This window comes from Paroedura picta, chromosome 17 (genome assembly GCF_049243985.1).
Source record: "Paroedura picta isolate Pp20150507F chromosome 17, Ppicta_v3.0, whole genome shotgun sequence".
In the NCBI taxonomy this organism is placed as follows: domain Eukaryota; kingdom Metazoa; phylum Chordata; class Lepidosauria; order Squamata; family Gekkonidae; genus Paroedura; species Paroedura picta.
In genome coordinates this window covers 179,841-192,089 of record NC_135385.1, presented here as the reverse complement: position 1 = coordinate 192,089, position 12,249 = coordinate 179,841, and the positions used below count along the sequence as shown (strand labels likewise).

The following is a 12,249-nucleotide window of genomic DNA, read 5'->3' as shown; positions in this document are numbered from 1 at the left end:
GGAGGGAATGAGGGCTCATGTTCGGTCTGGCAGGGCTGTGTGTGTCTCTGTCTCTGGTGCGGCTGAGAGGAACGTGGCTAGCATCCAGGAAGGGAGGTTGGGAGCTGTAGGGGCAGGGCCAATCAGGGTGCAGCTAGTGTTGCTGGCTGCACCCTGATTGGCCCTATTCCAACTCGGATAGCCGGACACGTTCCACCTCCCCAGGCTGTTTCACAAATATATAGAGGAACCATGGATAAGGATTCAGGGATTTATAAACTGCCCCACTCGGGCATACCCACAACTCCTGAGTCGGCAATTTGCTGCCTTACCCCTGCCCTGCGTGGCTGCTCCTGCTGACTCCCCCCAGCCCCACTGAGAACTGCCTGCCTGCCGCTGCAAGCCGGACAGTCATCTCAGGAAACTTTTCTATTGGCAGCACGAGATACCTTCTGAATCAACACATAAATGTTCCTTCAGTGTGATACCACACCCTCCCCAGAAGGGACTAAGTATACCGCTGCTAGGAGAGAGTCCTACCTGTTCAGGCGTAATTTTCCCAACCATGTAATCAGGACAGTACAAGGAATTAGCAAGGGCATTCCGATAAGCCACCGCGTGCAAGTTTTCGAGAACACCTGCCCAAGGAATGATGGATTTTTACTACAAAGAGAAGATAACAACGGCCTTTTCATAGGTCGGCCTGCCGAAACACAACTCTCACCGCTCACGTGGAGCTCTGCCCAAGCCCTGAATGGGAAGGCCCCTGATTACATGAAGCTCCATGAACACAAGGACAGTTTTCTCTCTTTCCTGGGAGTTAAATCAACGGACCCCTCGGGCAGAATATTACAGTAAAGGTAAAAGGTAAAGGTATCCCCTGTGCAAGCACCGAGTCATGTCTGACCCTTGGGGTGACGCCCTCCAGCGTTTTCATGGCAGACTCAATACGGGGTGGTTTGCCAGTGCCTTCCCCAGTCATGACCGTTTACCCCCCAGCAAGCTGGGTCCTCGTTTTACCGACCTCTGAAGGAGGGAAGGCTGAGTCAACCTTGAGCCGGCTGCTGGGATCGAACTCCCAGCCTCATGGGCAGAGCTTTCAAACTGCATGTCTGCTGCCTTACCACTCTGCGCCACAAAGAGGCTCAGATAATATTACAGTACAGATATTAGGAACCAAAGTGTGACTACAGTTGGCATCCCAAAGCCATTCTGCAGGCCAACTGGCTTTTAGCCACATACTGTGGAAAAGGCAAATCTTCTGGCCAAACAACAAATCGCTTTTAAAACTCTCTTCGACACCAAGGGCTGCTTCTCCAGAGAAACAAGAACATCCTCTTGGCTCACGTGAGCACAAACCTTCACCGGTACGGAAGCAGCTTAAATCTTTCAGGGGACCCAAAGATTTCTAGCTCTAGAAAGCACTGCAGGTTCCCCCGAAGGGCCACTCTTTTAAGAGCACAAAAATGCTAAAAAACCAACAGCTTAGAGATGCTTACCGACTTGCGGGTTCTGAAAGGCAATCGCCTTGTCAACACTCAGCCGGGGCTGAACCTCCGACACTTCCCAAGGCCTGAATTCGGGTGCCGTGGTGACGTTTATTAAATACTCCATTACAGTATCGCTGAATAACAAAGACAGGGGGGGGAAATCAGGAAAGGCTAAACTAGACTAGATAACAAAGGCTTTCCAAAGCACTATGGCTTCGTTCTTCCAATAGAGCCAGTTGTTGGATGTTTTAACAAAATTCCTCCAAAAGCACAGGCCTCCCACTGCAGGTTAGCGATTACATAACCCTTACAGAGTTTCATCCCAACGAATGGGATGAAATTAATGCAAAAGAAATTCCGTCTAAACATCCGGAAGAAGTTCCTGACAGTTAGAGCGGTTCCTCAGTGGAACAGGCTTCCTCAGGAGGTGGTGGGTTCTCCATCTTTGGAGATTTGTAAACAGAGGCTGGAGAGCCATCAGAGAGGCTGATTCTGGGAAGGCTCAAGGGGGTGGCAGGTGACAGTGGATGAGCAATAGGGATGTGAATGTCCTGCATAGTGCAGGGGGTTGGACTAGATGGCCCAGGAGGTCCCTTCCAACTCTAGGATTCAAAATTCAATCTAAACCTCCAGAAGAAGTTCCTGACAGTCAGAGCGGTTCCTCAGTGGAACAGGCTTCCTCGGGAGGTGGTGGGTTCTCCATCTTTGGAGATTTGTAAACAGAGGCTAAATAGCCATCTGACGGAGAGGCTGATTCTGGGAAGGCTCAAGGGGGTGGCAGGTGACAGTGGATGAGCGCGAGGGTTGTGAGTGTCCTGCATAGTGCAGGGGGTTGGACTAGATGACACAGGAGGTCCCAACTCTATGATTCTATCATTCTAACCCCAATTTCTGGAACGTTTCATAGAATAAAGCAAGCCAAAAGCAAAGAGTTTAACCTTTAGACAAGGCGAAGGACAAATGCTGCTTGTTTTTAAGAACCAGCCCACAGGCCAGTTGTGAGCAGATATTCGTAGCTTGAAATATAAGACAAACTGTGTAGCTTGAAGGCTTAAGCAATAACCATTCCGCAGCTTTCGTAATACAAAACGGGGCTGGAAATGAAATCCAGGGACTTACACATAATCACGCAGGCATTCAACCGAATAGACCATGTTCTCTCTGGTAGAAGCCACACTAAAGAAGAAAACAGAAATATCGTTTTCAGAAGGCTGGGTTTTAAAGCGCGATTCTTGTTTCAATCTTAGTGCAGGTTTATAGAAGTCATTAGCAGTGGCTTTTCTTTATCGCTAACCCAATTTGTGTTAAGAAACCTAACATGTTCTAATAACAGGGAATTCTCACACCCGCCTAAGACCACAGCAGAGTCACAAAAGTCCGGCTCTTCTTAGGATTGCGCTGCAAACCCGGCATAAGCAGCCAAACGTCAAACCCAAATCCTTGTCATTTTAACACGCGGCAGTTCACAGTGGAACGGCAACAGCACGGGCAGGCCTGTGCCCTGACGCAGTCCCCCCTTTCTCTGGCGCTGAATAAAGAGATCACAGACGTGAATTGACACATCAGACACGAGGGGATTTTTCAATGAAACAATCGGTAGGAATACTTCCTCTCCGAGTCAAAAAGACCCCAGCTGTTTACAACCGATTGCTGCTCCCCAAAAGAGATGCCTTTCACTCTCCACTGTAGCTTCCCTCCTCTAGGCATTTGGTTTGAGGAATAAGAGCAGCCATGAGGTAAGCCAGGGGGCTTTGAGCGGCTGTTCTCCGGGGCACTGGGGTAGGATGGGGAAGGCTAGCCGGGCATGCTGCATGCTGCATGCCAGCCCCACTGTGGTGGCCTGCGTCTTGGGTGCGGGGTCTTCTGCCCATATTTAGAATGGACTCCTCTACTAGTGCTTGAGACAGTAGCGCTCAGAGGGGGCCACCCTCTAGATAAGCTGTGTTTCGGCCTCCCAGATCCACCAGGGGAGGCACCCTTCTGCTGACGCTCTTTTCCTCTGCAGGGAGTCAAAATGTGCACAAAGTAAATGGAGCATAGCCTTTTTTCCCCAGGAAGGATTGTTTGGAGACTAAGGAGGTGGGGAGCTCCCCCTCACTGGCAGTCTTCAAGCAAAGGTTGGAGACACACTTTTCTTGGATGCTTTAGGATGCTTAGGGCTGATCCTGCGTTGAGCAGGGGGTTGGACTAGATGGCCTCTATGGCCCCTTCCAACTCTATGATTCTGTGATTCTGTGATTCGGAGACACGTTTACAGAATTTGTTTGTAAAGCGTGTGTGAAACAGGAGGGCCCAGTGTCTGCTGGGGAGTTTTTCCTGGCATCTCCTGAGTGTCCCGACCGGTAGGTTCCTGGACTGTATTTGAAGATTTAACAGACACGACGTGGAGACCTGGAAGTTAGAAGATCGTGCTCATTTTTTATGGGACTCATTATGTGATAAGGTAAAGGTATCCCCTGTGCAAGCACCGGGTCATGTCTGACCCTTGGGGTGACGCCTTCTAGCATTTTCATGGCAGACTCAATACGGGGTGGTTTGCCAGTGCCTTCCCCAGTCATGACCGTTTACCCCCAGCAAGCTGAAGCATCACACTCGGATGACAGGACTCCAAGGGAGCCTCCGTCAGCTACAGTCTCTTTCCTAAAATGCACTGGCAAAGCCTGCTCCTGGCTGTGCCCTTGAATTCATATCACTTACTGTACAAAAGAATTGCGACTCCTGAGCTGGACTGCATTGGGTCGGTTGCTGCAGGAGATCTCTCTGACCCCGCAAGGCTGTGGAGCAGTTGAAAGGGGAGGAACGGGGTGGGGGCGTCAGAGAAGCCCTGCTCACAGAAGACCACAGAACAGCCCAGCTGGGACGGTCGGTTTTGTGTCCAGCAAAGAGACGAGCAGCCATCTTGTGTGACTCTCCCCATAACTGGGCCAAGATCCGTTCAGCCCTTATTGCAGTAACACCCAACCATCACTCTCTGGTGTGTACTTTGGCGGATTATGGCTTGGGCACCTGCCAAGGCTCTTGTGCAACAGCCCTTTCTGAAACGCCGGAAATGCTGCACATTTAAAAGACTGGCGTGTTGACATTAAACTGTTTCAAGCTGGAGAAAGCAAATGTTAAAGGCCCGGCCAGGTTAATCCGACAGGCACCCATTTCACTTTGGTTTTTAAGGACACATCTCATGTCATTTCCTCAGGGACGTAGATTTATGCAGCGGCAGAAGGTTGGGTTGCTCAGACAGGCTGTTTCCTGACTTGGTTTTCGTACGCCAGGTTGCTGGTCAGCTTTGGCCGACTTTGTTTATTGTGAACGGCTTCAGGAGACGAGGAAAAGGTTTCGAAGGGAGGGCAGCACCTGCATCCCACGATATAGAAATAAATAAACACAGACGTCTAGCAAGGAAGGCAATCATCTGAGCTTTAAGTCGGTACAAACCTTAGGCTGCCCCCGACGGCATCTATGCCCCGAGTGATCTTGAAGGCTGAAGCTCCTTTTGTGGTCTGCAGAAAACCAGAGTGACACTTTCAACATCAAGCGGTGACTGAAGTCCAAAAGAACCCTGCCTCTTTGTGCCTCAAGAAACTAACCAATGTTGGCATTCCTCATAAACTCTAAGAAGTCAGGTGCATTAAACCAGGGGTAGTCAACCTGTGGTCCTCCAGATGTTCATGGACTACAATTCCCATGAGCTTCACCATCAAAATCTTAATCTCTCCTCTAGTGCCCGTTTTCTTGCAAGGAAAAGAGAATGCCGATTTGGTGGTGTTTTTATCCTGAAGGAGAATTGCAGCTTGCAGAACTAAGCTTGCTAGCTTCAGGCAGCCAGCTAGAAAGATTTCTCAGTCAGAGAGTGTGAAGAAAAATACCGCCACACATACACACTAGAGCAGGGGTAGTCAACCTGGGGTCCTCCAGATGTTCATGGCTCTGCTCACCAGGGCAAACGCTGGCAGGGGCTCGTGGGAATTGTAGTCCATGAACATCTGGAGGATCATGGGTTGACTACCCCTGCATTAAACCAATTATCTGAGCTATAAAGTAAAAAAAAAAAGCTGAAAAAACTAAGAGATCAGGTTGCAGGAGCTTTTGCTGAGGTCAAAGAGGCACCCTGTTATGGGGAAGGGAATAGAGCAGGGGTAGTCAAACTGCGGCCCTCCAGATGTCCATGGACTACAATTCCCAGGAGCCCCTGCCAGCGAATGCTGGCAGGAGCTCATGGGAATTGTAGTCCATGGACATCTGGAGGGCCTCAGTTTGACTACCCCTGGAATAGAGCCAGGGCAGGGTACAGGGTACATCTAACGCTTTGCAATGAAATATTACACCACGTTGTCAAAGGATCCAGTTACAGCAATAGGCACAGGCAATGTAGGGCTCATCATCTGCTGTGTAAAGATCTTTTCAAGTTCCAGGACTGAGTCTTGCAGATACGGTCAGACAGAAGCCCTTCAGCTCTACTGAACATTCACTGCTGACAATCAGAATTTATCGCCTAGCTCTGCTGGGGGACCGTGGATAAGCAGTGGTTACGGAGCCTCATTGTCCCTGTTCGTTTAAAGAAGAAGAGTTGGTTCTTATAGGCCACTTTTCGCTACCCGAAGGAGTCTCAAAGTGGCTTACAGTCTCCTTCCCTTCCTCTCCTCACAACAGACACCCTGTGAGGTGGGGGAGGCTGAGAGAGCCCGGAGATTACTGAAGAAGAAGTGTTGGTTCTTTCTCTACCAGAAGGAGTCTCAAAGCAGCTTATATTCACCTTCCCTTTCCCCTTCCGACAACAAACACCCTGTGAGGTGGGTGAGGCTGAGAGAGCCCTGGTATTACTGCTCAGTCAGGACAGCTTTATCAGTGCTGTGTCAAGCCCAAGGTCACCCAGCTGGCTGCATGCAGGGGAGCAGGGAATCAAACCCAGCTCGCCAGATTAGAAATCTGCACTCCTAACCACTACACCAAGCTGGCACTAACTGCTACGAATCTTTTCTTCTTATTGACTATCTGCAAATCTGATGAAATCTGTGCAAAATAGTCCCCCTCCATTCTTGCTTCCAGATAACGTGGTGGGAAATACAGCAAGGGACATCATCTCAGCAATCCTAAGAAGAATTTCATGCTTCCAAGGCCACTGGGCTTAGATGACTGCAACCCTTCCTAAGAACGCACAGCACATTCCCTGTTCCCTGCATGTAGCAGCCCACAAAGTGGAAGGAAGGAGAGAAGCCTGTAATGTGAATATATTTCATGCACTGCCAATTCCTACACATTGCAGGAGACCAAGCCAGGGAGGGTGAGAAGAGGTGGGGTTTCTCGTTCTATATGGTTTAAACCAGGGGTAGTCAAACTGCGGCCCTCCAGATGTCCATGGACTACAATTCCCAGAAGCCCCTGCCAGCATTCGCTGGCAGGGGCTCCTGGGAATTGTAGTCCATGGACATCTGGAGGGCCGCAGTTTGACTACCCCTGGTTTAAACCGTGCAGTGGAGACGGTTTCAGCTCCTGCCGTTCCAGCTGATCTTTGGTACAGCTGAATATACCCAAACAAAAGTCACACACTCACACACAATTGCAATAGGCTTTATTCAGGCTCAGCTATACTAGTAGCCAATCAGATTTCCTGATGTGTATTCCGCTTAATTAATACCCATTCAGGCTGAATGCACACCCCAAGCTGCATGGGTGGGTGGTTTTGGGCAGCTCTGTTTTCACACTATACCCCTTTCTCTCTGATTTTAACATTGCTGAGACCAAAAAAATATCACAGGTCAATGGCAAGGATGAAACCCAGAAAATGTGCCCCTTTGTAAAACTCTTTAAAAAAAAACAGCATAAGTGTCAAGACCCTCAGAATTCTGACTCTAGGGTGGCCAAACGGTGGCTCTCCAGAGATCATAGAATCATAGAGTTGGAAGGGGCCACACAGGCCATCTAGTCCAACCCCCTGCTCAACGCAGGATCAGCCCAAATGCTGGCAGGGGCTCATGAGAACTGTAGCCGATGGATCTCTGGAGAGTCACAATGGGGCCACCCCTGCTCTATATCCACATAGCATGCCGGCGTCCCTGTTAGCCCCAAGTGTACAGCTGTAACAGCCCTAAATAACAACAAAAAACAGCCCTAAATAAACGCCAAAGAATGAAGCAAAATAGAAGTACTCACCAAGTTGGAGGCGAGACGAAGCAGATGAGTTATTCCCAAATTGGCCGAGGTCTCATACCTGCTGCCTGCTTTGATGAAGACCCCAATTTTCGAGGCAGGAGAGTAATTTTCCAGAGAAGCGATCACCAAGCCATTCGGTAGTTTTGTGATCTGCATTCAGAAGAGGAGACAGCAGTTCATATTAAGCAGCGCTTCTTCGCTGCCACCTCCCCACAATTAGCACAAATGCTCAGGTGCAAAGGGATTTCGGCTTCATACTGACCTCAAGTTCCTGAGGATGCAGCTGAATTTTGGCATCCACTTTCGGTGCGCTTTTGACAGAATAGAACCTCTTCTAAGAGGAGAACACAAAAGAAATCACACGACAAATCAGCGTCTGATTCGCAAGCTTAGTGAAAAGTGATCATGAATCAAAGCTAGAGAAACTGGAGCGTGTCCAGAGGAGGGCAACAAAGATGGTGAGGGGTTTGGAGACCAAGACGTAGGAGGAAAGGTTGGGGGAGCTTGGTCCGTTTAGCCTAGAGAGGAGACGGCTGAGAGGGGATTTGAGAACCATCTTCAAGGATTTAAAAGGCTGCCATATGGAGCAGAGTTGATCTCTCTTGCCCCAGAGGGACAGACCAGAACGAATGGGATGAAATTAATTCAAAAGAAATTCCATCTAAACACCCGGAAGAAATTCCATCTAAACATCCGGAAGAAGTTCCTGACAGTCAGAGCGGTTCCTCAGTGGAACAGGCTTCCTCGGGAAGTGATGGGTTCTCCATCTTTGGGGATTTTGAAACAGAGGCTGGAGAGCCGTCTGACGGAGAGGCTGATTCTGTGAAGGCTCAAGGGGGTGGCAGGTGACAGTAGATGAGCCGTAGGTGTGTGAGTGTCCTGCATTGTGCAGCAGGTTGGACAAGGTGACCCAGGAGGCCCCTTCCAACTCTTTGATTCCATTATTCTAAAAATCTTTTTGCTTCCTTCTCCTATTAAAGCGACAAATCTGCCGCTCTGTTAGGGGTCTTTGTAACACACAGAATTAAAATAACAAGGCAATGTTTTTACGCAACGGCTGTTGCTGGTTTCTTTCCTCCTGCAAGTTCCGCCCAGCTTCCACCGATCTCTGCAGCCCATCCGGACAGGCATCGAGGCGGGGAAATTAAACAGCTTAGCCATGTCCTGGGCCCTGCCACCCTTCCCTTCAGTAAATGCAGCACGAAGAAGGGGAAGGGAGGGAGTTCCTAAGGATCAGGGACACCCACAAAGAAGGCCTTTGAACAGTTCCCCACCCAAAGCTTCCTGGGTGATTTTATTCATTATTTATTATATGTATATACTGCCCTCCCCATGAGCCTCTTGTGGCGCAGAGTGGTAAGGCAGCCATCTGAAAGCTCTGCCCATGAGGCTGGGAGTTCGATCCCAGCAGCCAGCTCAAGGTGGACTCAGCCTTCCCTCCTTCCGAGGTCGGTAAAATGAGGACCCAGCTTGCTGGGGGGTAAACGGTCATGACTGGGGAAGGCCCTGGCAAACCACCCCGTATTGAGTCTGCCATGAAAACGCTAGAGGGCGTCACCCCAAGGGTCAGGCATGACTCGGTGCTTGCACAGGGGATACCTTTACCTTTACTGCCCTCCCCGGAGGCTCAGGGCAGTTTACATAAAACGAATAAGCAATACATGAAACAATCCATAACATATGAATAACCGTAACCTGGATACTCGTAACTGATACTTGTAAGAGTGCAAACATTGCAACAGTGCAAAGGTCCAGAGCGCACTGATGCAGTTCTGGGAGGGAGGGGGCAGGGGCCCTGCTGATGTTGTTGGTTGTGCCTGGTCACAACCAAATGCCTTGGTGGAAGAGCTCCTTTTTGCAGGCCCTGCAGAACTGTTTTAGCTCCGTCAGGGCCCTGATCTTTGGTGCTAGCAAAAGATGTAGACCAGGGGTAGTCAAACTGCGGCCCTCCAGATGTCCATGGACTACAATTCCCAGGAGCCCTTGCCAGCGAATGCTGGCAAGGGCTCCTGGGAATTGTAGTCCATGGACATCTGGAGGGCCGCAGTTTGACTACCCCTGCTGTAGACAGTCATTTACTTTAGCAAAACAAAACAGAAGCCTTGCAGCACCTTGCAGGCTAACGCCACTTATTTCCCTATGAGCTTTTGTGAGCCACCATCGAGAGGGATCACTACAGCTCATGCTGAAATAAATGCTGGCAGTCTTTCAGGTGCCACCAATGCTGTCTTGAACCAGACACATTCTCTCTAGAATCACAGAATTATCTAGTCCAACCCCCTGCACTGTGCAGGACACTCACAACCCTCTCGCTCACCCACTGTCACCTGCCACCCCCTGAAGCCTTCACAGAATCAGCCTCTCTGTCAGATGGCTCTCCAGCCTCTGTTTAAACATCTCCAAAGATGGAGAACCCACCACCTTCCGAGGAAGCCTGTTCCACTGAGGAACCGCTCTAACTGTCAGGAACTTCTTCCGGATGTTTAGACAGAATTTAGAATCTTAGAATCACAGAGTTGGAAGGGACCTCCTGGGTCATCTAGTCCAATCCCTGCACTATGCAGGACACCCACAACCCTATCGCTCATCCACTGTCACCTCAGCCCCCTTGAACCTTCACAGAATCAGCCTCTCTGTCAGACGGTTCTCCAGCCACTGCTTAAAAATCTCCAAAGATGGAGAACCCACCACCTCCCGAGGAAGCCTCTCTCAGTCTAAGGTGCCTCACGGGGCTATCATAAGGATAAAACACAGAGCCAGAAAACTGGCCTCTGGATATGCCACTTCCTCTCCGCTTAACCTGCTCTCAGGTTTGCTGTGAGGATTAAACGGAAAAGGGGAATGAATCACTTATGCCACCCTCAGTGTTTTGCAGGAAGGGAGAAATCAAAACTTACTATACAGAACAACAGGCTGCCACCTCTTGGCCCCACATTGTAGATTGTCATTATTTATTTATCATATAGTGTTTGTAGCCAGGAGATCCCATCTGGCAGCCGGGCAAGGGTCGTCCAGAGGTGGTTTCCCATTGCCTGCCCCGATTTCATGATCTCTAGTGGTCCTAGGAGGGGCCCCACCCAAATCCACAGAGGTCTCCCATCCAAACACGAGCCAGGGACACGTGGAGGTGGTCTGCCATTGCCTGCCTCTGGATTGTGACTGGCCTCTGGGTCATGACCCCTGGTTTTCCGCAGAGGAAATGCTACCCAAATCCATCTAAACGCTAACCAGGGGTGTGCAGATGTGGTTTGCCAATGCCTGCCTCTGTGTCATGCCCCCTAGAATTCCTTTAATGTCTTCCATTCAGATACTAGCTAGAGTCAGCCCTGCTTAGCTTCCAAGATCTGAAGGATTGTCTGGAACCCAAAAGGGAGGGGAGGATAGGGGGAAGGGAAGGGGAGAGGAAAGGGGGGAGAGGAGGGGAGGAAATGAAAGGGGAGAGAGGAGGGGAGGGGAGAAAAGGGGAAAGAGAGAAGAGGGAGAGGAGGGGAGGAGAGGAAAGTGAGGAGAGGAGTAGGGGGAAGGGGGAGAGGAGGGGACGAAATGAGAGGGGAGGGAGGAGGGGCGGGGAGAAAGGGGGAAAGAGAGGAAAGGGGGAGAGGAGAGAAGTGGGGAGATGAGTAGAGGGAAGGGGAGGAAATAAGAGGGGAGGAAAGTGGGGAGAGGAAGGAGGGGAGAAAAGACAAAAGAGAAGAAAGGGGGAGAGGAGGGAAGGGGGAGAGGAAGGGAGGAAAGTGGGGAGAGGAGTAGTGGGAAGGGGGAGAAGAGGGAAGGGCGAGAGGATAGAAGTGGGGAGAGGAGTAGAGGGAAGGGGGAGAGGAGGGGACGAAATGAGAGGGGAGGGAGGAGGGGCGGGGAGAAAGGGGGAAAGAGAGGAAAGGGGGAGAGGAGAGAAGTGGGGAGATGAGTAGAGGGAAGGGGAGGAAATAAGAGGGGAGGAAAGTGGGGAGAGGAAGGAGGGGAGAAAAGGCAAAAGAGAAGAAAGGGGGGAGAGGAGGGAAGGGGGAGAGGAGGGAAGGGGGAGAGGAAGGGAGGAAAGTGGGGAGAGGAGTAGTGGGAAGGTGGAGAAGAGGGAAGGGCGAGAGGATAGAAGTGGGGAGAGGAGTAGAGGGAAGGGGGTGAGGAGGGGAGGAAATAAGAGGGGAGGAAAGTGGGGAGAGGACTAGAGGAAAAGGGGAGAAGAGGGAAGGGGGAGAGGAAGGAGGGGAGAAAAGGGGAAAGAGAGGAAAGGGGGAGAGGAGGGAAGGGGGGAGGGGAGGAAATGAGAGGGGAGAAGAGAGGAAAGGGGGAGGGGGAGCGGCTGCCGGCCTCCTTCCTTCCCTTCCCTTCCCCCCTCCCGGCCAGGCCCCAGTCAAGGTCGGCCCGCCCTCCGCGGCCTCTCCCGCTCGCCCTCCTGCCCAGGCGTCGCCCTCCCGCTCCGCCTCCCCCTCCGCCGCCCTGGCCTCCCCCGCTCCCCTCCCCCGCTCACCGCGAGGCCCCGCGCCGCCGCCGCCGCCCCGGCCTTCATCGCCCCCATGGCCGCCGCCGCCTCCGCCTCCGCCTGCCTCCCGGGGAGGACACCAAGATGGCAGCGGAAGGAGACGGCGCTTTCCCGGCACGCACCGCGCGGAAGGACCAGCGAGAGGCCGGAAGG

General features: G+C 51.3%; 1 protein-coding gene across 1 annotated transcript in view; it reads right to left on the bottom strand.

Moving 5' to 3' along the window:
* The window catches only part of UQCRC2 (ubiquinol-cytochrome c reductase core protein 2), a 23,797-nt gene extending 11,548 nt beyond the window's left edge, over nt 1-12,249 (bottom strand). The window contains exons 1-7 of the mRNA XM_077316138.1: nt 12,085-12,249; nt 7,879-7,950; nt 7,617-7,766; nt 4,902-4,966; nt 2,589-2,645; nt 1,479-1,603; nt 520-617 (exon numbers count right to left, since the gene is read on the bottom strand). Of these exons, the coding sequence (XP_077172253.1) occupies nt 520-617; nt 1,479-1,603; nt 2,589-2,645; nt 4,902-4,966; nt 7,617-7,766; nt 7,879-7,950; nt 12,085-12,132 (615 nt within the window). The 5' untranslated portion in view covers nt 12,133-12,249. The remainder of the gene's footprint in view (nt 1-519; nt 618-1,478; nt 1,604-2,588; nt 2,646-4,901; nt 4,967-7,616; nt 7,767-7,878; nt 7,951-12,084) is intronic.